This window comes from Pangasianodon hypophthalmus, chromosome 10 (assembly GCF_027358585.1).
Source record: "Pangasianodon hypophthalmus isolate fPanHyp1 chromosome 10, fPanHyp1.pri, whole genome shotgun sequence".
NCBI lineage: Eukaryota > Metazoa > Chordata > Actinopteri > Siluriformes > Pangasiidae > Pangasianodon > Pangasianodon hypophthalmus.
The window spans coordinates 12,016,306-12,041,980 of record NC_069719.1 but is presented as its reverse complement, the minus strand read 5'-3'; the positions used below and the strand labels follow the sequence as shown (position 1 = coordinate 12,041,980).

The following is a 25,675-nucleotide window of genomic DNA, read 5'->3' as shown; positions in this document are numbered from 1 at the left end:
ACACAGAGATTTTTTCCAGTGACATTTTGATGGGATGAAGAGGTCTAGTCTTTAGAGACAAATGACAGAGACAGTATGTTTTACAATATTTAAAAGGTTAACAGGCTAGATTTAATTTTTTTTTTATATACAGATTTTACTTGTTACTTTTTTGCATATATTTTGCAACAACGTGATCTCACTTTGATTTGTTTTTGAGAAATAGCTTGTATAGCAGGAGTTGTCATCTAGCAGAATGAGGTTTGGAGGTGGATCCAGCAATGTATTTCACCAGAATGAACTGAGTACTTGAGAAAATACTGTAGCAGAGCCCACAAACATATGAAAAAAAAAAATGGCCATAGTCCATAGTTTTCTAAAAAAAAAAAAAACAGCTAGCTTGGCTTCTGTAAGAAATCCTCTGTTATGACTTTCATTTAATTCATGTTAATTATTTAGCTGAAGGCAGCTCATTGGACCAGAGACTAGCTACAGGGCTAGAGACACTAGCTCAAAAAGGGGAGGGGTTTTCACAGCATTTCAGAGATTTTTCATTTTATTTACCCTCTCTTGGTCTGATCAGCAAACTAAGGACATGGCTTTTTTAAAATAATTATTAACGGTTAAGAATTAAAACGGAACCATTGCTGCCATTCAGTCATGTTAGTTGCTTATTTGGACCTTTGTAAGCATGAAAGTTTATGTCATTGGCCTATGTAAATTTTAGTTGAATAGCCCTGCTGTAAAACAAAAACCAAAAGCAATAACAACATAGCAGACAGCTAGTCTAGAAAAGCAGACAGTGAAAGTTCCAGACCCTGACACACAAAACCAAGTTTACACCAAACATGACACTGGCTGGCTGACTGTCTGTGCAGACAAAGATTCTCTCCCAAAAATATATATTTATTTAAAGAATGATAAAGAATTCACTTTCTGGAAACAAACAAACAAATAAACAAAAAAAGATTCTTGTCTGTCAGCTTCAGGCTCAGTCAGTTTGATTGCCCAACATGATTTTTTTCTCCAAGTGTTTGGATTAAAATTCATGACATACATTCCTCCTCCAAAACCAGAGGACTGGGGCATTTCTCTGCAGCAGAAGAAAATAGGATCAGTCTTCTGCAGCAGAATAAAATGAAGCGTTAATGTGCACAACCTACAGTAGAAAATGTCTAAAAAATATGACTGTGTAGCCAGTTGTGCAGAGGCTAGTTAAAATGCAAAGACGATTTTGCTTCAGTGGGATTCACTGCTGTTACATTATTTTTTCCATCATATTAATTCCTCAATGAAAAAAGCTCCTGGTTAGTATAGTATTGTATTGTATAGTTTATAAAGGTTTGTGTAGTGCAAAATGAACTTCTGCAAGGCAGCGAATCTTAGGCTTTAACATCAGTGCAAAAAAACCTAACTACTACTTTTTAAGCACTTTTTTAACTACCACTATTATCTTCCACTTTTGTTTGTTTGTATAAGGTTTGTATTTATTGTAGTCTCACTAAAACTGGACAGGTGAAGACTGGAAAAAGACCAGGCCATGATTTTCTTGAGCCTGTGCCTACTGTAGCCTCAGATTCTTGGCTGACAGGAGTGGAACCTGATGTGCTCTTCTGTTGTTGTAGCCCATCCAGTTCAACATTCAACATGTAGATTCTGAGACGCTTTTCTGCTCAACGCGGTTGTAAAGTGTGTTTATGTCAGTTACTGTAGCCTTACTGTCAATCTGGACATTCTCCTCTGAATTCATGTACAAGAACATCAAGAACATCATTCTCTCTCATCAACAAGAATTTCCGCCTACAGGACTGCTCTTCATTGTATGTTTTTAGTGTTTCACAAAATTTGAACTGAACTACTGAAAAAACTGAAACTGAAATGCTCAAACCAGCCCATCTGGCACCAACAACCACGTCACAGTCAAAGTCACTGAAATGACATTTTTCCCCAAATCTGAAGTTTGATGTGAACATGAACTGAAGCTCTTCATCTGTATCTGTGTGACTTTATGCATTGAGCTGCTGCTACATAATTATCTGATTGGATAATTGCTTGAATGAGCAGGCGTACAGCTGTTCCTATTAAATATGTATGCACTTATGCATGTATGTATAAATTTATGTATTATGTGTGTATATATATGCCTTTCCATCATTTAACAAAGCTCAATTAAATTGTATTATTTTTGTATATATTTGTATAGCGTTTTTAACCTAGACATTTTCATAAAGAAGCTTTACTGAAAACCGGATGTAGATTTAGATCCCTAATGAACATGCCAGAGGTGACAGTGCCAAGAAAACCTCTCTGAGGTGACATCAGGAGAAAGTGTAAAGGATACTGTTATAGAAGAGTAAAGACAAACAGTGCCTACGTATGCTGAAAGGATATTCGGCATAAGCATGTTTTGAATAAGACACACTGACCAGTTGCCTCTTATAAAGAAATAATATAAAGAAGTAAATCATGTTTACAGTAGCATACAGAGAAGAAAGCAATACTAATCTGGCCCATGAGTCAGTCAGAACTCAATAATCTAGCATGACTGAACTCAAGGCCTGTGATCTGTGGCCTTGTGACAGGTTCCTGAGCTCCTGCTGTGTGAGAAACCCTACTGTGCCTCGGTCTCTCCCACTGACAAAACCAATGAGACAGGTATTAGAAGCAGGCCATGGGGGGCCATGACTCTGATGATTGGAGTGGATTAACCCATGCTTAAAAGAGATCCGGCAGTCAGAAATTAAATTAAGTGAATATTCTGATAATCATAGCATAGAGTCACAGCCTGTAGTCTGAGGTCAATGAGTTCAAGCTAGTAAATTAGTTTAGCTTTGCTACACTTCATGACCTACAAAAGACTTACACAATCCAAGCAGCCACACACACACAGTTAATATTTCATTCTGTATAGGTAATGAAAAATAGTCTGAAGGAAGAACATAGCAAATTTTCCTATAAATGAATGTAAAAATTATATGTAGATGCATGAGCAGGTGTAGACTGGAACGTTCAAAATGGAAATCTGGTTTCACACATCAGAGAGTTGTGAAGGTACACATCAGTGAAATTTACTGACTTGCTAAAGCTCAGTTATAAGACGTGCAGGTGCCTCGACACCCACTGTTGACACTCTCTTTGGCAAGGACATGATACCGCTGTGGCCGGACTCCAGGCACCGCGTTTGACTGCATTTGCGTGGGGTGCTGTTACAGATGAACACGATCTTTCAGCTTTACTGCTCTATCAGAATATCGCCAGGTTGGGACTTGAATAAAATAAAATGGCAGGCAATGCACTGAATCTTACATAAAACACTTTATATCTAGGGATATATTCTGTTTTCTGCTATCCAGAGGTGGCAAAAGTGTTGAACAGAAACCAAAAGATGATTTTCATATATTTGTTGATATGTGATCTTTGTTCTCCCTCTTTACGGGACTTTCGATTGTGAAGCACCTAAATAATTATTATAACAGTCACCTAAATAATTAGACACAGTGGTCCTCCAAAGAAGCAGGGTAGTCTTGGGCCAAAAAAAGAGAGATGGCAAAAGTACCATAATGCTTTACTCAAGTTAAAGTGAAATTACTAATGAATTAACTAAATGAACATGCTGGTAAAAGTTGAAGTACAGCTTCAGCTCACTCAGATTATAGCAGAAAAGCATAAACTTCACTTAAAATATTAAATTTACTTAAAGTATGAAAGTAAAACTACAAGATAGATTCACAAAAGAATAAGACAAACCACACAATGATTTTAGTGAGTGATCAATGAACTTAGAGCTTTTTTCCCTAATCTCTCTATTATAAGATAGAATGATGGTAATAATGATACAATTATGATAATTATAATATTTATGAAATTATGATTATGATAATTATGATAATTATGGTACTCTGATGATGCAAACTGCACCGTATAGATTACAGTGATGAGTATTAGGTTTTAGTCCTGCTGTATTTGTTAAAGTTTTGATTTGTTAGGAATTTAGATCAACTCCTTCAAGCTGTCTGATGTTAAAAAGTTACCTCATGGCTTCTCATATAATACAGTGATAGTTTGTTAGATGAAGCGTGTACCTGCAGAGAGTCGCGGGCGTGTTCTGGGTGTCTGCATCTCCTGTCGGGCATGTGGCAGCATGTGGTAGCGCTTGGCCTCATTAACCAGGTCTCTGCATGGCTCTGAGGACTTGATCAGCTCCTCGTTGTCCACTACGTTCAGTAAGTAGCTGGGGTGGATAAAGGGCAGGCGCACTACAGCCAGCAGCTCTGACATATGCTGGAAAAGAACAAAAAAGCATTTCAGCCAAAAACGGAAACTTGACAACATAATCACCCATTACCCACCATCTTGGTGGAGGAGAAAAGAAAAACCAATCAAGACACCCTAACAAGAGCCAAAGACCTCGCGTTTGCATGTGAGTACAGATCCGAGTCATTATAAATAGATTATGCTTTCAAAAGCAATCGCTCATAGTGACAGCCCAATGGATAAAGAGCCCAGAGTGGGTCCAGGCTTGCCATTAAACTCACATAATAAACTTCAACACCAATTACCCAGTAATCAGAAATACCATCACAGTCTGGCAGCTTTATATGGCAGTAGCCAGGTGATAATAAGAAGGCAAAACAGTGTAATGTACAGGTGGTGAGTATTTCCGAAACCAAACTTTAGTGAAGGGAGGGGGGTTGCCATGGTGAGCGATCCCATCACTGAATGGTTCTTTGTTCCACTATATCTCCATCGAGGCCTTTGTCCACATCAGGGGAACTTGTAAACACAATGCAACACGGCCAACAGCTGGTGAGGCTTTTTAATGCTTCTCCCCCCCTCTCCCCACTCCCGGCGGCGCTGGATTTCAAAAGCAAACTCGCCAAGCACATTATAAGACACAATGTAGGTCCACCAGAGGCATAGCACCGAAATAACTCTGACACAGAAATTGGCCTTCAACACATTCTCATTCAGATGCACGGAGAGACTAGTCTAAATCAGGAACTATAAAGGTCAGAGATGTGGGTGTGCTGGTGGCATTTCCATGCAGTCCCAGGTGAGAATACTCTTGGGGAATATTTGCACCATCATATTCAGATAGTTTATCTATCTGGCATTTCAGGAAGGGAGGTCTAACACCACCATTCACTGCTTTCCATGCGAGTCTGGAATCTCAGTGATGGAAAAAAAAAAATTAAGAATGTATTTTTTTTAAACAACATCTGCAGGCAGTGTATCTGAAGAGAAATCCCTTTGGATTACAACCATTCTCTCCACTGCTGAAGCAATCATGGCTTATCGACTGTATGATTTAAGAATCAGAACGCAGCTCTGCTTCTGCTTGGGCTTGAGCTGCTCTGCAATAATGTCATGGCAAGAGGGAGTTGGCTTACAGCACCATACATTAGATATGGAACTGCTGTGCTGCAAAAAAAAATTTGGCTTTATTCAGCGTCGCGAGATGAATTGGCCATGATTCAGCGAACTGCATTAAGTGACTAAAAATGTTATATTCAAATGACCAAAGGCATGTAAGCTCATGTGCCAAAGTTCAGAAATGTGGTGATTGCTGTGTGGCCTTGTAAATCTGTTTACAATAAGATTGCAATAGCAAACTCCTGGGCATTCAGCATGCTACACCTGTCTGCAATAAAAGTGCACTGGTAACACGCTTTACAGGCATTCTGCAGTGCTCAGAGCTACATCAGAGTCTCCATTAAGAGCTGAGTGTATTTTAGCCATTTGTTGTAGTGCTTAACAACATGCTGTTATCTAAGACTGTGTCTTGCTGCAAACTCCATGTGCACTGCTTCTACATTAGAGTTTCGATCCAACACAAGTCATGTCTTGTGAGATTAACTGCTACTTTCTTTTTCAGTGATTGAAAGAACCATTTTCTCATGTCCTTTTCTATCACCAGAGGACATATCGGATCTAATCTGCCATGGAGGAGCTTTGCTGAAATGTTTCTGTACATTTTTTCTGGGAAATATAATATACATATTCTATCATATAATACATATCATATCACATCAAAGCCCCAGGGTCCATGCTTTGATCTTGAGCCCGGTTTACTGTCAGTGTGTAGATTCACATGCTCTTTCCATACGTACGTGGGTTTCCTCCAGGTTTCTTCTCACCTCCCAAAGACATGCCACTAGGTAGATTGGTTGATATAAATTGCTTGTGTGTGAATGGGTCTGAGCATGGTGCCCTGTGATGGACTGGTGTCCCATCCAGCTACTCTGAGCAGGTGGTTACTTTAGATGAATAATATAATATACTATACTATACTATACTATACTATACTATACTATAATATAATATAATATAATATAATATAATATAATACAATACAACACGTTTGCCTCACACCTCCGGGGTTTGGGGTTCGAGTCCCGCCCTGTGTGTGCAGAGTTTGCAATTTTTTCCCCGTGCCTCGGGGGTTTCCTCCGGGTACTCCAGTTTCCTCCCCTAGTCCAAAGACATGTAGGATGATTTGGCATTTCCAAATTGTCCATAGTGTGTGAATGGGTGTGTGATTGTGTGTGATTGTGCCCTGCGATGGGTTGTGCCCCCGCCTTGTGCCCCGAGTTCCCTGGGCTAGGCTCCAGGCTCCTCTGTGTAGGATAAGCGGTACAGAAAATAGATGGATAATATAATATAATATAATATAATGTAATATAGGATAAGCGGTACATAATATAATATAATATAATATAGTATAATATAATATAATATAATTAAAGATGGCTCAAAAGCACTTTTTTCCCTATACTGATACCTTTAGTATCAGCTATTACTGATACCCATGTAACATTGTTTCTTTGAAAACTACAAAGCTTAAAAAGATTATTTTTAATGAAGTACTTCACAGTTAAATGCTTTCACACAAAACTCACTTACGCTGTACATACAATAAAGTATAAAGTATAACTGTAATAAAATCAATCCTAACAAATCAAAAACCAGTCAAGTCTCTTTATGTAACACTTCCAGTTCCAAAAATAAAATTTCCTCTCCAAATTCAATTCCAGTCTTTGTCATTTGTTACAAGATCTGATATGTTTTCTCCAATATCCAATCCGCTATTTTTTGTCGGTATTGGCCCAGTACCAATAGTGGGTATCGGATCAGTGCCATCTCTAAATATGATATATCATAGCATAACATAACATATATTTTTAATTTTGATTGCTCAGAAGGCATTGATTCTTTTTCTAAACAACAGACCTCAGGCAGTCCCAGCTGTAATTTATATCACAGGTTTTTATGAATGTATTTCATCTAATCGAATATATCTTAATTGTTAATTAACATATACTTCCATTAGCATGCGTTTTCACACATTTAATATAGACAGTTTAATATACATGAGGCTACTTAATACTTGAACAAATAATGGTTAGATAATAAACATTAAAATATTACGTTTTATACACTTAACATATTGTTTATTTACATTACATTAATAATCTTTTTAGAAAAAAGTCAGGTTGTGCCCGACTGTTTGCACACACCTCAAGTCGATCAGAAGAAACAGTTCGTTCAGTTAGCAAAAGAACCATGAACCAGCCCTTTAATGAGCAGCTCAAGTATTTTATTTTAAAGGCATGTTTCTGACACTACAATAATCTGCTCTAATATTTTATTTCATGGCCAGATATGCTCGCTGTGTTCCCATTATTATCTTCAAGTGAAATAAGAAATTGCAATCCCCAGGGCAAGCCACAACAAGGCAGAATCAAATTTGTGATGGTTATTCCACAGCTTGTAGACATAAAATGTATCTATCTAAGCCATAAATCATGAGGTCGGATTGCTCTCCAAGCAACACTGAAGACTGATCATAATTGAAGGCAAAGATTCATTGAGCTCTCCTTATTTTTTTCACTGCTCCAGGGCTGGACTGTGAGAGATAATAGAGGGATGGAAAAGACGGCACAGACATATACACAAACAGGAATAATTTGTGCATAAACACACAAATGCACACAAATCACATATAAAATTATATATTTCTACTTTTACATACACCCACACATGAGAAAAGAGCAAGCATTAGAAGTGAACAGGATCTGAGGATACCCAGCTCACAAAACATTACTGAGGTGAGAAGTGTGATGGAGAGAAGACAGATTAAGTATGTCCCTGAAACACTTTCCTCCCAATGGGATAAATGGAGATGTGTGTTCCAGAGACAACAGTGCCATCATCCTAGGCAGTGTCATTTCTCTAACACCTGTGAGCTCATATGGAGGATTCATATTAAACAGCAGCCGGAACTTCACTGTGAAAAATGACCCACTACAACGGGTTCGATTACAGCGCTCCCTGATTGCATCTTGTCAAGGCCTAGAGAGAGCACTGGGGGTTTAGTGTGGAGTGTCTCGAGAGACGAGGGACAGAGGCTACATCGCAAAAAGGAGAAAACAAAATCAATAGGTAGGAGATGCTCAAAGAAGGGGATGCTTCCATAACCTATAAACATGCCGCTTTAAAATCTGCATTATGCCACAGCTTCTTAGCAACTACCAGCTTTCCATGATTAAGAAGCCATCAGGTTTGGAATGGCGAACCCTCTCTGCATTTTAACAGAGCACTACGCTCATTCCCTGCCACCGGCTCTGATCAGTCAGAGAGTAAAACAGACAATTATAGAGATCTACGTCTGGCCCGCAGCATGAGAGAGCAGCTTCAGCTCAGGACTGTCACCGATAATTCACCATCAAGCTCCATTCAAACGAAAGATGTAACATAAATGCCTGAATTTCCGCTCAATTTGCCAGAGGCAGCAAAGTGCACAAATAAAAGCCTCAAAGCATCAGCACCAGCAATTTAGACAATAATCCTGTATGTACTAATAGACTATGTACCTAAGCATGACATAATTTTCTTAAACAAACACAGCTACAGTATCAGAAGCTAATATGCAATAGATAATTATATGTAAGATAATTATGTGTACATCAAATTGTGATTTGATGTTCTTATTTGTTCATGAAAGCACAGGATTGGAAAATCTAAATAAATAAATTTAACACGTGAAATCATTTTGTTACTATCAGCATAAAAATGGTCTAAAATGTGGCACTGATGGTTTCTGTTTTCATAAAAGCTACCAGAAACCAAATTATACCTCAAAAATGGTCTAAGACATCAACAAAGAGAAGAAAGTAAAAGCACCCCTGGGTCTCAGATCATAATGCACTGATGGATCAAAGAGTTTTGAGTGAGAAGTTGCACATCTAGACAGTCTAGACAGACAATAACCCAGAGCACCTGGACACACATGACTGTGTATTCAGTATAGCTAAGCCAGGACACGCACACACACACGCACACACACACACACACACACACACACACACACACACACCCTACTATCCTTGTGAGGACTTTCCACTAATTAAATCTAACCCTAACCTTAACTTCAGTAAAAACATACAAACAAACTAACAAACAAACAAATGAATAGAATAAACCATTTGGCTCTTTTAGGGTTTTTTTTTAAATAAAAGTTGTCAAATGTCTCCATAAGGTCAAAACTGTCGGCTATTCCTATCCTTGTGGGGACATTTGATCCCCAACTACGATATGAAAACACACCCACATAGACACACAGACACATAAACACACTGACATACATTACATTGCTGCCAAATTGTATTGTTATTGTATGAGCCTCTCAGATTTGGTTAATTACACAAGGTAAGCTATTATCTAAATACATGCAATTTCTCTTGTGAAAGCATGCAGCAGAAATTTCATATACACAGCACCCAGTCATTTAGAAGTGTATTGATACCGCAAATGATTTTTCTTCACTGACCTATTACTTACACCCGTATAAATCTGTCTTAGAGAAAAAGCCTGTACTCTGCACTCTTTTCTACAGTCCAGGCAACATAAATCTACATACTTGGCAGAGTTAAACAAAGCACCTAGGAGATGCCATAGACTACTTTCTGATGAATGTACCAGTCTGCCAAGAAGAACCCCCCGCCCCCCCCAACCCAGCACCCCCACCCCTCGGAAAAAAACAAAAAAACAGAAGAAAAAAATAAAAAAGAGAGACAGGCATAGCTGAAGAGAATGTGAGAAAGTGTGAATAAACTGGAGTCTTTTGAGTTCTGCCTGGGTGTTATGTTGGATTTGTGATTTCACAGGCTGAGCCTCACGGGAGAAAAGTGAAGTATCGGACCTCTGAACTTCAGCTAAATTCAGATTGATTTTCTTTTCCAGATTGTTGTTCAGCAGAGGCCATCTTGGGCCAAATAAACATCAGTTCATTGCATCACTGTCTATTGCTTCCTTTTCATGCCATTGGATCCAGTTTCACAGCAAGGTTCAACGCGCCCCGAGCAGTGTGCTCAATTGGCTGTCAGACTTCCTAGGTGGCTGATAATGCACATTTGCAGTTTTCAGTTATATTCCAACACATTACCTTGGACAAAGTCACATTAGGCTGCAATGTAATTCAACCAAGACAAACTCATTTCACCGACTACAAATGAAATGAAAATGAAAGAAGCTAAAACAGCATGTGCATAAAAACTTGTTGACAAGCTCTGCTTGCAATTCAAAATGCCTGGAGTACTGCTCATATGCAGCAAATTACATGTGACAGCTTTACAACTCTCATGGCTCTGAGCAAAAAGAGAAATGTTTTACATTATTTTAAAATGATACCTCCGAGACCACGTCTGTACCTGACATAGGCATGATGACAGCTTTTTTTGCTTTTAAAGGAATACTCCAGCACTTTAATTCAATCTTTATTCACAGAATGTGTAGCGTACGAGCGATTACCACGAAAAAAATTTCCCTGTAGTAGGAAAAGCACATCCAACCTTTGACTTGCATATAGTCAAAGCCTAATGGCTGTTGTTGTGGTGACCAATAAGCAAATTTAAATATGCAACTACATATATAACACAAATTCAAAACTATAATCATTACATAACAATTCTGTAAGTGAATAAGAGAATGTCTATGTCTTATGTAGCTTTATACATTTTGTTGCAGGAGTGTAGCGATACATTGTGACATGGTGCATTGTGGAAACGTACAATTCACATTGTGGAAATCAGCATTATATTAATTATGCATGTAATGCAATTGCATTGTCCGAATCTGCACATCCCATGGAGTACAAATACATAGAGAGCATGCTGGTCACATGATTGTGTTCTTCCTTGGAGAGCGTGTGAGATCTACGCTTGTGAAATAGGGTAGCCCGATAGCGCTGGATTGAAACGACCAACACGCATTATACATTATACAGTTATACAAACACATAATAAAAAAGAAAAGAAGCTCTTAAAAAGACCTCTTCAGTACCTTTCAAACAACACCAAAGGCCACAGAAATTAGGGCTCTATGTCTGCTACGGTGCTCATTATGTTTCAGTCAATAATTTGGTCCCCAGTTCAGACACTTTGTTTATTCAATCAAAATTTTTGGGAGAATTTACTTATTTAGTTTTCAAAATATGGTAAACCTGTAATATATTTTGTTTACAATATTATGAACCTCTGTTCATAGCAATTTTTGATTTATTTCATTTTCTACAGACAAAAATCCACACTATTTTGCAATGTTTACAATTCAGTCATAATTTTAAATTTCTTCATTAAAATTTTGTTCTGAGAATTGAATCAAATAGAAATCCTGCAGCCTAAATTTTGAATCAAATCAAATCGTGATCGGAGTGTATCGTTACACCTGTATTATTTTTATTATCTGAATTCTCGAATCACAGCTTGAATACAGCGAGATCATAGCTCTGGCTGTAACATAAATAATAGGTTCAAATTAATGCACTCATTGTAATATGTTACTGTTTCTATAGTAACAAGCTCATTCACAGGGGCTTGTATGACAGATGCTCCACATATTCTAATCCTAATAATAAACTAATTTTTAAAAAACGTGTTTAATAAAGAGCATAATCTGATGATGTCTTTTGTTAGAAGCTGTTTAGTTTCGAGTGTCAGCAACAGTCACGGCACTTTGTAACAGTCACAGAATTTTGTAACAGTCACAGTTTTGTAACAGTCATGGCGCTTTGTAACAGTCACAGCCACGTTGCTTTGTAAACGGTGCTTTGTAAACGGTGCTTTGTAAATGTCACAGTGCTTTGTAAATGTCACAGTGCTTTGTAACAGTCACGGTGCTTTGTAACAGTCACAGTGCTTTGTAACAGTCACGGTGCTTTGTAACAGTCACAGTGCTTTGTAACAGTCACGGTGCTTTGTAACAGTCATGGTGCTTTGTAACAGTCACTGTGCTTTGTAAATGTAACAGTGCTTTGTAAATGTAACAGTGCTTTGTAACAGTCACAGTGCTTTGTAAACGATGCTTTGTAAATGGTGCTTTGTAACAGTGCTTTGTAACAGTGCTTTGTAACAGTGCTTTGTAACAGTGCTTTGTAACAGTGCTTTGTAACAGTGCTTTGTAAAGTTTCCCAGCATGGGAAAGTCTTCAGGACAGAAGAATTCTATAGCTGCTATAATGTAAGTGATAACTGGAACCAAGTTGTCTCGCAGATGTTCCATAACATTAAACCGTTAAAAAGCATGATGTCTCGTTCATTAATAAATTAAAAAATCTGAATCAATGGCAAATCGCTGTGGTATAAGAGGAATAACACACATCGGACTGGCTGTTATGCAAAATAGTACACTTCGGGGTGGTTACAAACTATTTCACACCACCCCTGTTATATTTTTATATAACAGCATAGTCCACCGTGTGTTATTCCTAACTTATTGTAGTTTATATCTTTCCAACACTGGAGCAGCAATTCAGTACATAATAATTCATGCATGATCACATAGAAACTGAGGTACCTTCATGTATACATTAGAGACCCGATCTTTGAAAGTTTTAACCGATTGTGAGCTTAATTTACAAATACCATTGAGTGAAGAATTAATGAAAGTATTCTACAATAATAAGTGTTTTGTATAAACATTTGTTAACTGCCCCAAGAAGTGCCCTTAGAATTCCATTATAAAGGAGTTTACAATCAGTTTTTATGTTCTGTTCACAGTACAGGGTAATCTGTCTACATTATTATCTGCAGTAATCACTCACATGCTACAAATGTGGTACACAATTCTTACATTAAAAAATACTGAAGCATTCCTTTAACTAGAATCTGTGATTCAACAGAGGTTTTGCTCCAGTTACTTGCTGCGTAAGGGACTGGAGATACTGACAGCTGAGATCTAAAGCTAGGATGGCCAGCTGGGCTTAATCCCACTATTTAATGTCCAGATTTACTCTAATTCATGCTATTGCCACAGCCAGTCCTTTCCCTTGCTCACAAATTATACCATATAATCAGCAAGCTATTCCCAGACTTAATTCTGCAGAAATTCAGAACCACTTTGCTTTACGGTCCTATATTCAAGTTCCTCAATAATACCATGCTCAATATTGCTAGAGATTATTTCTGGTAAATTCTACAGACACCGGATATTCAATTCTGCACTGATAATGTCTGGTTAGTGTTAATTCTTTTGAGGTGAAATGAATTCACTCTGCTTTTTCTGCAGTGAACAAGAAGGACCTTTTACTCTCAGTGATTGAAGGTAAAGTGGGATGCCGGGATACAGGGTTTTCCAAAACACACAATCCAGGCACAGTATGGAATTCTGTGAATGCTTCAGTTTTAACAAACTTGAAATTAAGGAATTAAAACTGTTTTGTACAATTTATAACATGAAATTCATCTATTTATCATATTCATCATATTTATGTGCTTCTTAAGAAATTCCATCTGAGTTCAACTGACATTTTTAGTTTGGTTATCACAATCTATAATGTAAAGAGTTACAGTCAATTCCAGAATTATGAATAAGAGTATGATTAAGAAAGGTTATGAAAAAATAGGTTTGTGGTTAATTAGGTAAAAGTAAGCGAAATCTAATTTTTAATTAGAGATAATTAAAAAAAAAAACTTGAAAAAAAAATTAACAAATCCATGGCACAATTATGAGCACTCATATAAATTCTTATGAACAAAATGTAACTGTTCCGATTTATATTTTACTTTTTAAGTTCACCTAAGGGTTTAGGATCTCTTAAGCGGTCATTCATGACTTCTTGTTTCGCTGGAGGATAAATATGAGATGACACAGGAGACCAAATTCCTTTAATCATTCATCAGCATGAGAGGCTTAGAGAATATGGCCTTCATAAATAAGGCAATGACTATTAGAAACAGCTACATGCCTAAATATGTCCATATCCACGGTTAGGGCAATAATTAAGACGTTTAAAAGAAAGTGAGTCATAATAAACTTTTCTGGAAGAGAACGCAAGTGTATTTTACCCACGCACGGTGAGGAGGATGGTAAGAGATGCAAAAATTTATCCAAAAATCACGGTTGGAGATTTGCAGAAGATGGCATCATTTTAGGGTCACCAACTCTCCAAATCTACAATTAGACACCACCACCATGCCAACACTATTTGGAAGGCACACAAGAAGAAAGCTTTTCCTATAATCACAAACATTGGTGCCTGGGGTTTGCTACATGCTTCTGGAAATTTGAATAGAACCAGATTCCATGATCAGATGAGAAAAAATCTGAGCTTTTTGGCAGCAAACACTGAAGTTAGGTTTGAGGTAAAAAGATGGTTGAGTATAAAGAAAAGAACCTAACACCTTTGTTATGCGTACTGAGGATCTGTAATGTTGTGGAGCTGTTTTTCATCCAAGGGCCCTGAGAAACTTGGCATCATGGACTCCATGAATTGATTCTGATAGTTATTAAATAATCATTAAGGATGTAATGTGGCTAATGTGTGCAAACATTTGTTTGCAAAAACTAAGTTTGTAACTAACTAAGCTAGCTAAGCTTAAACAGCTGTAAACTTTACAGATTAAATAAATCTAAGCCTAGATAAGCCAGGCCCAATTTTGCTGTCAAAGACAAAAAATCTCCCATTGTAAAACAATTCTTTGGTTGTGAGTTGAGATCAGTCTTAGAACACATAATGTGATGTGCTCACCGGCGGCCGATTTAGTGCCACTGCAATCAAAGATGGCCGACAAGTTCTCTGCAGTGTCAGAGATTTTTGATTAAAATCTCAGAGTGTGATCACTGCTACAATGCTCATTTAAAAGCCACCACAGGAGCCTGCATAAGATGACGTAAAAGTCGAAATGAAATGTTTATGTCTGAGCAAGAAATCTTCTAAAATACTGACCTACATTCCTGGTAACTTTATATTACTTTTGTTCCATGCATGCTAATGCGCATTCCATATTGTCCCGTTGCACCCAGCCACAAACGGCTCCAAACTCCTCTTCTTTGCCTTTTAAAATGTGTTTTCACTAGACATAACATTGCTACTCTTATACCGAGGGCTTGTTTCTGTTTAAACACAACCCGAGTTGTGCTGATGGATATTTTAAGTAGAATGAAGTAATCACATGTCTATCGTTAGAGGATCTTCATCACATAATCTGACAATGAGAACATGTTATCGTGCACTCTGGTAAAGACAAGTGTGAACACTGTGACAAGTGATCATAAATTATGGCAGTAATCGTGCAGTATAAAACCGGCTTTAGATATATTTAAATTTTATTATAATAACAGTGGAAAAAGAGCTTAATAGGTAATGGTCTTAATCGGTAAAATACGTTCTATTTTTCAGGATGTAGCACGTGGACGAGTGCTAGATGTGCTCAGGTTTGCTGTCAGTATGGTTAGCTTACGAGACGCAAATGAATTTTTTGCCAGCTTTGTGAAAAGCTATGCTAAGAGGGGAAATTCAGATCTTCAGTTCTTGTATTCCAATAATCCAATATTAAAAATTCCTAACTTACCTGTACTCGATTGCCGGGGTCTTTCTTGATCCACTTGATAACCGTCTCATACACCAGCTCCTCAGCTTTTGCGTTGAGACTGTCATTGGACAGGTAGCTGACGAAGTCCTCTTTGGAGATGTTAAGGATCTCCTGCTGACTTGCCACTTCTTGGAAGTTCTGCAGAGCGAAGGCCTTGGCCATGCTGTGGAGCTCTGTGCACTGCATGGCCTCTGCCATCGCCAGCACGCCCAGGCAGTTACTGGCTGTCAGCTGTTTCTCTGCATGAGATTAAAAAAATACACACACACACACAGATAAAACATATGAAAAGACAGACAAAACACACACAGACATACACACACTTGCATTTGTACCTTGTAAGATGGACATTTACAGCCCAAACCTTCAGGGATGGTGTTTTCCTGGATTAAATTTCAGCGTGTGTTGCGATGGAACCGAAGAGTGTAATATCTCAAGCAGATGGCGGGAAGAAGAACGGAGAGGAGAAAATCGATTGGACATGGAAGCAAGAGGCTCACCTGGGCCTTTTGATTAGTGCAGACAGACATATGCTTCTTTCCACTGCACAAAAGGTCAACACAACGAAACAAGAGCTCTATACTCTGCTTTACGTCACAGATGCAATGAACAGGAGCTTCAGCTCTGCTCATTGCCGTCAGTGCATATATGAAGAACTGATAATTTGCCCCAGTCTAGCACAAACGCTTCTGAAGTGTAAAGTGAAATCTCACTGTCCTGCCTCAAGAGTACTTATCAGTTATTAGAGAGAAAGGATAGATGAGATAAATATAGGAACTAGTGACAAGCAGAATAATTTCAGAACCCAAAACAACCCTTTTGCTTCTCATTTCATAAAGCAAAAAACTTACATTCCTCCATTCCTAAGAAATCTCCCAAAAAAAATTAATAAAAAAAACCCCCAAATATCTTACTTTCCATCCACACTGAATACATTATCATTTATTCTATATAGCACACCAGTGACTGCAGTTATTTTTTACCCATTCTTCTTTTTTTCATATAGAATATTGCTGCTCTTCTACAATGAATTCCTACTGGAGCGAATGTCATTTCACACGAGTTGAGGTATTCATGGATTATTAAGTGGCAGATCCCAGTGGAAGACAGTGGCAGAGGCGCTGGAGATGGGAAAAAAAGTGAACCTGTGCTGTCAAAGCTCCTATCATCCTCCTGACTTTTTGATTTTGCTTTCAAATGTGGCAAACCGGGATAGCGATTCAACTTTCTGATCACTGCTAAATCAAAAAAGTTAAAACCAACAGACCCATTAAATGAGTCTCAGGATGGAATTTATGTTGAGAGAAGAAACACTTATGCAGTGATTCAGTAAAACTATTATGCATTCAAAGTGAACAATAATTTGAATATTTCAGTATAGCAGCCATGCATATGCTTTAAAAAGTGCCACAGACAGAACCCAGACTACTGATGTGCTCGCCCACAGCTGCCACAACTGTTTGGCCAGAATCCATGCTAAAATATGTATTTCTCCAAATTTTACTGTGCGTCACAGAGGATGATGTCCAACAAGCAGTCAAATTACTAGCAAATAATTTTCCCAAGATTTAATACAACCAATGCAAGTGTTATTATATTATAAATGCCTGGATAGCCATATAAATAGAGTAAAAGTGTTTATGATAGCTGTAATGATGAAGCAGTGTACTAATAACACAGTCTAGTCCACACCAGACAACAGCTGTCAATCAGGAACCAACATGTAGCAAAGAATGTGTGGCACAGGAAGAGAAATGAGCTCTCAGAGGAAGAGCTATTGAAGGTTTCTTAGAAAAATCGACCTTCTTTTTCTTTCCTTTCTTTTTGAAATGCCACAAAACAGTTCAAATACAATATAAAGCAAGTAATAATAAAATAATACAAATTAATTTTTTTGGCCACAAGTCTAAATTGGCAACCAATTGGGCAGTGAAATGTAAATACGTAGGCTAGCGAACGCGCTATGTGTATGTTGGAAACTAGCTAAGCTAACTATTTTGAAGACAAACATAGACTTGCTCCTCTGCTTTGAAAGTGACTATATGGGCACATTGTGGATTTTATGAAATTAAAAGGATAAAAAGAATTGGACAAGACTCATGCAAGTTCTGTCAAGTTCAAGATAAAGAATTTCAGTAATACAACGAACATTTGTGTGCGAAATCATAATGTACGCTTACATTCAGAGTTGAAGTAAAAACAGTCTTCTGCCATTCCTGATCAACAGAGAACCCTCGAGTAAGTGGCAATGCTTCCATATAATTCAGAAAAGGGCAAAGCAAATTACCATTTCATATGAAAAAAAAGATTTGCACCTGTATGTCATTGTTGAAAACCCAGGCTTTCACTCAATGGTACATGCGCACTGCACTTCCTAAGATTTTGATTATATACGCTTTAAAAGTAAAAAGTGGTCACATAGCTTTCTTTCTTTTTTTTATTTTTTTAAAGTAACCTCTGTGACTTTGACCATGGCATGGTTGTTGGTGCCAGATGGGCTGGTTTGAGTATTTCAAAAACTGCTGATCTCCTGGGATTTTCATGCACAACAGCCTCTAGAGTTTACATAGATTGGTGCAAAAAAAACAAAAAATAAAAAAGCATCCAGTGAGCAGCAGTTCTGTGGGCAGAAAAGGCTTGTTGTTGGGAGAGGTCAGAGGAGAATGGCCAAATTGGTTCAAACTGGGAGGAAGTCTACAGTAACTCAAACAGCCAGTTAACAGTGGTTAACTGAAAAATATCTCAGAATGCACAACACGTCAAACCTTGAGCAGGATGGGCTACAACAGCAGATGCCCACTTCAGGTTCCACTCCTGTCAGCCAAGAACAGAAATCGGAGGCTCCAGCGCGCACAGACTCACTGAAACTGGACAGCTGAAGTTTGGAAAAAAGGCTGGATAGTTTTTTTGAGATCAGCAGTTTCTGAAATACTTAAGCTGGTCTGTCTGCCACAGTCATAGTCACTGAGATCACATTTAACCCATTCTGGTGTTGATGTGAACGTTAACTGAAGCTCCTAATCTGTGTGTGCATGATTTTATGCATTGTGCAGCTGCTACATGATGGGATAACTGCATGAATGAGCAAGAGTACAGGTGTTTCTATTAAAGTTGCCAGTGAGTGTATATCAGGTCAAATATGCTTTTATATCTTTGTACTATATATACAGAAGAATGGAACCACCATGTCTTCTTACCCAGAAAAGACACACAGACTTTGCAGAAAGTGTTAAACTGGAACTTGTTGGCAGCTTCCAGTAAGGTCTTGGCATTGGCTGAGTCTATGATAAGGGAGCCTGTGTAGACAAACTCTAGCAGCAGCTCAAGAACGTCAGCCCCGATGCTGTTCATCGTCAGTGTCATCTTCTCACCGCTCTTGTTCTCTCCAGCCAACCTGGAGACAGCAGAGAAGGATAGAGTCAGAAAACCCCAAGAAGCAGTAAGAGCAATGATTAAAACATGTCATTCACGCAGTCAGATTCTAAATGACTGAAATGTAAACTGTCAGTGCACTATAGCTGGTGTCTGAGAAGTGTAGCAGAGCTTGAGGGAAAATCTGGATTGGTCGTTATGCATCTTCATGCATAATACATATATAAAAGTGTATGAGAAGTGCAGACTGCATGGCCCACTAATGGAGCAGCAGCTTGTTTAGGAAAAGCAGAGAGCTAAGTGCATCTTGTTAGAGCTGAACGGCAGACGAATGCTCTGCAGCCCTGTTTGGGGGAAAGTCTTAAGGAATTCTAGGCAAAGGACTACAACTATAGCAGGACACGAAATAGCCCCTTGAAATAAAAGCTTACAATAATTACACAGTAATGAAAGGTTATGCCTTAATGCCAGCCAGGCAGTGACACATGTGCAGAATGACTCGGTAATGGCATGGAAATTGCTTTAATACATTTTCTTCTGCAATTATTTCTCCTTTCCCGTTCTCTGCACACATATGCAATACACAAATCACTGCAGATGTTTGTACTTGCCCTAAGACAAAGTTAAACACAACTGACAACTGCGTCATTGCCTGTGGTCTGAGGTGTTGCTTTATCACATGCTTAACAATAACAGTTGTATTGCATATACTGTATATTGGGGATGTAACCAAATACAAGTACATTTGGAATGAACAGACAATGCATTTGAAACAGATAGGAACAGGAGGCGCACTATTTGTTTGCGGTCACATATGAAGCTTGCGGGACAAAAAAAAAAACACATTAATTAACGTGAACATGTACGATGTACTTACAGAGATGCATTTACATTGTTCATTCATTCATCCCTTTAACTGCCTTGTCAGTGTCACGCCCATTTCAGGCTTACATCCAGATACAGATATATACAGATCTAATCTAAAAGTCTTTGTGCTCTACCAAGAACCGTTTTTTTTTAATGTCCAGAAAGATCACATCATTCTTGCGTAATATACGGCTATAAAGGTTTATATTTATTTATGTAAAGCAGCTGTCATTGTAACAGTAATTACTGCTAGTCATTAAGAGATGATAATAATCACTATGTCATGATGTGTTAACATTTGATTAAAACATATTTGCAGCAATTTAACAAAAAGAGCAATTTAATACACAGATGTAACAGCTAAAAAACTTTGCAATGTTTTTTGACAAATAATGAAATACAAAATTGCTGGTAATGCATTTTGTATGCTATTGTATAAAGACATATGATAGGCACACAGATGATTTGAGATGAGGACTGACAGCGAGAGAGAGAGAGAGAGAGAGAGAGAGAGAGAGATTGAATGAAACTAGGGAAGTAGAGGAGAGGGAAAGAGAGGGAGAGAGTCGGTCCTGCCACAGAGAGCCAGCAGCCATCCATCATTGGGAGAGGTACCGTTCCATGACTGGGACCTGGGTTTAGTCTCAAAACACCTTTCAGCTGCTGCCAAAATAAAGTGCACCATGGCCTGTGTATGAACTGATGTATTAGTCGTCATATAGGCCTGACTGGGGGAAGAGGCAAAAGTACAATATGAGGTGAGGGGTAAATCTCTGGAAGTGGCTGAAAAATCAAGAATGTTACTCCTGAAAAGAAAAGCAAAACAAAAATAAAGAAATAAATAAATTAAAATGCAGCTTATTGTGGTCAGTTGTAAATGCAGGAGTAGAAATATCACAAATCAAAAAGCAAAAGTAATCGACGATTGAGTGGTGTGAGGATATGTGTTTGTGAGAGAGAGAAAGAAAGAAAGAAAAAAATAATCAAATTAGTAAAGTCAGCCGAGTCCACTGTGCGATCAGTTGTTTGCTTACAGGAATGTGAAATGACAGCTTCAGGAATACAGTCCCTGTACAAACACTGTGTTTGGAAATAAGTTTGTGCTTTTAGCAGGGCAAACATAATTTTAATAACAAGTACTACTCTTTACCTACACTCACTAGAACCAATACCATGACCAAACTAACAAAGCAGAGGAATTACTGGTGCTGTGAGGAGGAGGAAAGCTATAAATGGCCACAATTGCTATTTTCCACAAATGAAAGGAACAGACACTGGTGGCTGCTTATCTAGGAGTTTCTTTAATTAAAAAATAGTCATTGAATTGGTATGAAAATCTGAAAATGTGTGCATGCATTGCTTGGAGACTTCGGCACTGGTTTGTTAAAATACAAAATAATGAGCACTAATTTGCATGTGGATTGGGATACGCCGCATGCAAAAAGTCAGCAAATTATGCATAATTTATAAAGAATAACTATGTGAATTACATTACATGAAAAGTCAGGAGATGTTTCTGTTAGCCAGAAGCTCAACATCAGAGACTCTCTGAAGAATAAAGTGAGGGGGGAAACACAAGTATAATACTGACTAAAAGCAGGAAGATACACTGAAACTGTTGAAACTCGAGAACTGTTTAAAATTTGATATGAATAAATTAATAATTGTGTGTACACATGAGATATGCATTATGTTAATAACATAAAAGTGAATGAAAATTTTTTCAAAGGTTCTGTTCAAATGCTGTTGGCATCAAATATGCGAACACGCAGTGAATCTAATATGAAACTAGTGTAACCACCTTTACTGTCATAACACCAGCTAATAATTTAAGAAACTTTCTGATTATTTCACTACACATTAGTATTATTATAATTTTTTTTACATCTCATTATTACAGTTTAGTAAATGGTGTAGTTTAGTCTTCAACTTGCAAGAACAGGCTTCTGTAAATTTAATACATGTTCTCCAGATGTACTAATTTTGACATGTAATTGCGGTTCCCAAAGTGATGTTCAGTTTTATTAAATTGCATTGCAGGTGCAAAATTAATAGATTTGCATTGACACCAGAATGTATTTTGCACCCTTTAGGTAGAAATTCCACAAAATGCATATTCATTAAGCCAACCATACAAAAAAGAGAAGACCTGTTACTTTGCTCTTGTGCAAGACACAATCTTCGTATATACCTTGTTAGTACATAGGCTAGCAGAGTTAGTAAATAAGCTAGCAGTAACTTGTGTCCATAGATTTTGGTAGGCCAGGATGATGTTAACATAGCCTCAAACGAAATGAAATCAACATGCTTTCATACTTAACTTATGCTATTGGCTACTATCTCGTGAATTTTTAGAATAATCCATAATAGGCAGTTGAGAGTCGACAACATACAGTTATCCAGCACACAGTCTAGCAGCACATTTTAGACGTAACCTGTGTTCAGCTGTGTTCAATATAGCAGGTGATACAGCATGCAACGTGAACACAGTAGAACTAATTTCGTTAACCAGGGTTGCCAGGTTTCAGCAAAATTTTGAGCCCAAAGACATCTCACAAACCACACAAAAGATGTAAAACTAGTTCATAGCATACAAGCACTGGAAAAGGGAGACAAAATTTTCTTCTTTTTCTCAGCCTTTGCATGAGAAACAAGGGCATTTCTGATGTAAGACATTATCCACTCCACTTTCCCTCTTCCAATCTTCCAATATACGTTACAATGGAAAAGTTATGCACATCACAGACACTCTGTTTGCACTTATACTTTGCCTTTGTTTGCAGGCATTTATTATAGTTCATTCTGATAATTGGCTATAAAGTAAGATCTTGGCGGCTATAGAGTATTTTAAATCAGCCGAATCTCCTCCCCTGAGCATGGGGCAGCGTGATTTCTTCCCCGATGGGCCTCTGTTAACAACTGCTGCAGTTCCCATTTTTGACCACTAGGTGTAATAATAACTCTATGGAGCTAAATAAGGCAGTGAGCGCGCTGCCCCATGATTGTGCAACATATACAAAGGTGAGCAAATCATGGCATATTGGCTTATATCTGCAAAATAACATTTTTTAAATCATTGGTCCCTCAAAAGAAATAAGTATTTGTAACTTAATTGAACCTGTATGGAGTTATGAATGAGGATTTTATGAAGATTAAGGTCCCTCCTGCCCCTATGTTTGAGCTGCCACTGAAACAAGTATGCATATTTTTGACTGGTATCAAGTTTGTGTGTTTGTCCACATGCAAACCTTTAGTAAATCAGGGCCTTTGTTTTACACTGACAAACTGTAAGGTACATTCCACTATAGTGTGTGAATAAAGTATGTAGGTTTTATGTATGTGTACGACACAATGTACAGACAACACAAATCAATTATGCTGTGTGAGGGTAAATATCTTCACTATCTGTTAACTACACTATACACTCACCATTCACTTTAATAGGAACACTTGTACACCCGCTCAAGTATGCAGTTATCCAATCAGCCAATCATGTGACAGCAGCACAATGCATAAAATCATGCAGATACAGGTCAAGAGCTTCTGTTAATGTTCACATCAAACATCAGAATGGAGAAAAAATGTGATCGCTGTGACTTTAACCGTGGCATGGTTGCTGGTGCCAGAAAAGCTGGTTTGAGTTTTTCAGAAACTGCTGATCTCCTGGGATTTTCACACACAAAAGTCTCTAGAGTTTACACAGAATGATAACCAAAACAGGACAGTTGAAGATAAAAAAAAAAATCACCTGGTCTTTTCCCAGTCTTCAACTGTCTAGTTTCAGTGAGTCTGTGCCCATGATAGCCTCAGATTCTTGTTCTTGGCTGACAGGAGTGGAATCTGATGTGGGTTTTCTGCTATTGTAGCCCATCCACCTCAAGGTTTGATGTGTTGTGCATTCTGAGATGCTTTTCTGCTCACCACTGTTGTAAAGAGTGCTTATTTGAGTTATTTTAGTCTTCCTGTCATCTCGGACCAGTCTGGTCATTCTCCTCTGATCTCTCTCATCAACGACGTGTTTCAGCCTACAGAACCTCCACACACAGGATGTTTTTTGTTTTTCACACCATTCTGTGTAAAATCTAGAGACTGTTGTGTATGAAAATCCCAGGACATTAGCAGTTTCTGAAATACGTAAACAAGCCCGTCTGGCACAAACAACCACACACACACACACACCCCATTCTGATGTTTGATGTGAACATTAACTGAAGCTCTTGACCTGCATCTGCATCATTTTATGCTTTTTGCTGCTGCTACATGATTGGCTGATTAGATAACTACATAAATGAGCAGGGGTACAGGTGTTCCTATTAAACTGGATGGTGAGTGTATGTATTCTCTTATACTGAGAATTAGAACAGACCTTATGATGGATAGACTGCCAGATACAGACACTAAACATTAATTAAAAACATCAATAACCACAAAAAAAGTGTCATCGTGTCTCTGAGGAGAAGTGAAAAAGTAATGCGAGGTCTGATAATGTGTCTCACATATGCTTATCACAAAAACACAGAGAACACTCTAAATAAATGCATACAGCATCTCAAAGCAGATCAGCCAAATGGATGATGTGCTAAAGAGGTGATTTAGTTTTTAATGCAGCTTTTCTCTGAGCAGGAGGAAAACAGCAGGTGCTCCTTACAGATGATTAGATACACATGCTCCATTGATGTGGACAAAAAAATGATGGACGAGCAAACAATGACCAGCTCTCTTTTCAAAACAAGGCTTGATATGCCCCATCAAAGGCTTGCTGTTCCTCTGACATCAAATTGAGATCACAGGCTAATGCATGGATCAATAAAAAGATCAATATTTTGACTGAATTTGATATGAATGGAATGGAACATCTTGAAAAAAAAATCCATTACATGACTTGAATAGGAACACGTCCATAGACAGCAAATTTCAACAAAGAAACATTTGCAAAAAAAAAATCATTAGATAAAGTAGCCTCCGAGGAAACTATAAGCTTTGTCATAGGAAAGGTCTGGGTCAGGTTTTTCTCTTGAATATAACATAGCTCTATCATGCTTCCATTAACTTGGACAAGATGTGGCTGAAGTCAGTTTTTTTAGACTGTAATCTCCACTCTCCAGAAAAAGAAGCGCACAGATGTAGCAACATTATCTTGCAGGAAAATGACTGAACTTTTCTGCACCACCATCTTTGCTTTTCGCAATTGTTGTTATTTAAGTGCTCAGACTGGGATGGAGAGAGTGGGAAAAAAAATGGAAACTGTGTTTTAAGATAACCTCACCTCCTATTCAACCTTCAAACAGCAGTGGAACTCAAATAGCTTGGAGAGGTGTATCAGCACATTTTGTGCTCCACTGAGAACAGAGTCAAATCTACACTCACTGTTATTGCTCCTAATGCAATTTTCATCGCTGCTGCTCGCAAGATAGGATAACGCAGCTCAGACCAAATCCACAATCCAAAGGGCCAGAGTTCCACTTTAAATTTGTCCTTGTGGCTTCGCTGCATCTTGTATGATGGATAATAAGGGCATAAAGACTGGCTTGCAAAGCTGAATGTAAATGTATTAGTATTAATGATCAGTATGCTGACTCAGTACGCACA

General features: G+C 38.0%; 1 protein-coding gene across 3 annotated transcripts in view; it reads right to left on the bottom strand.

Annotated features, from left to right (window-relative positions):
• The window catches only part of LOC113539014 (kelch-like protein 29), a 93,578-nt gene that overhangs the window by 19,504 nt on the left and 48,399 nt on the right, over positions 1-25,675 (bottom strand). For all 3 annotated transcript variants that reach the window (XM_026934543.3, XM_026934542.3, XM_026934544.3), the window contains 3 exons: positions 19,045-19,241; positions 15,827-16,086; positions 4,062-4,260 (listed from right to left, as the gene is read on the bottom strand). In XM_026934543.3, the coding sequence (XP_026790344.1) occupies positions 4,062-4,260; positions 15,827-16,086; positions 19,045-19,241 (656 nt within the window). The remainder of the gene's footprint in view (positions 1-4,061; positions 4,261-15,826; positions 16,087-19,044; positions 19,242-25,675) is intronic.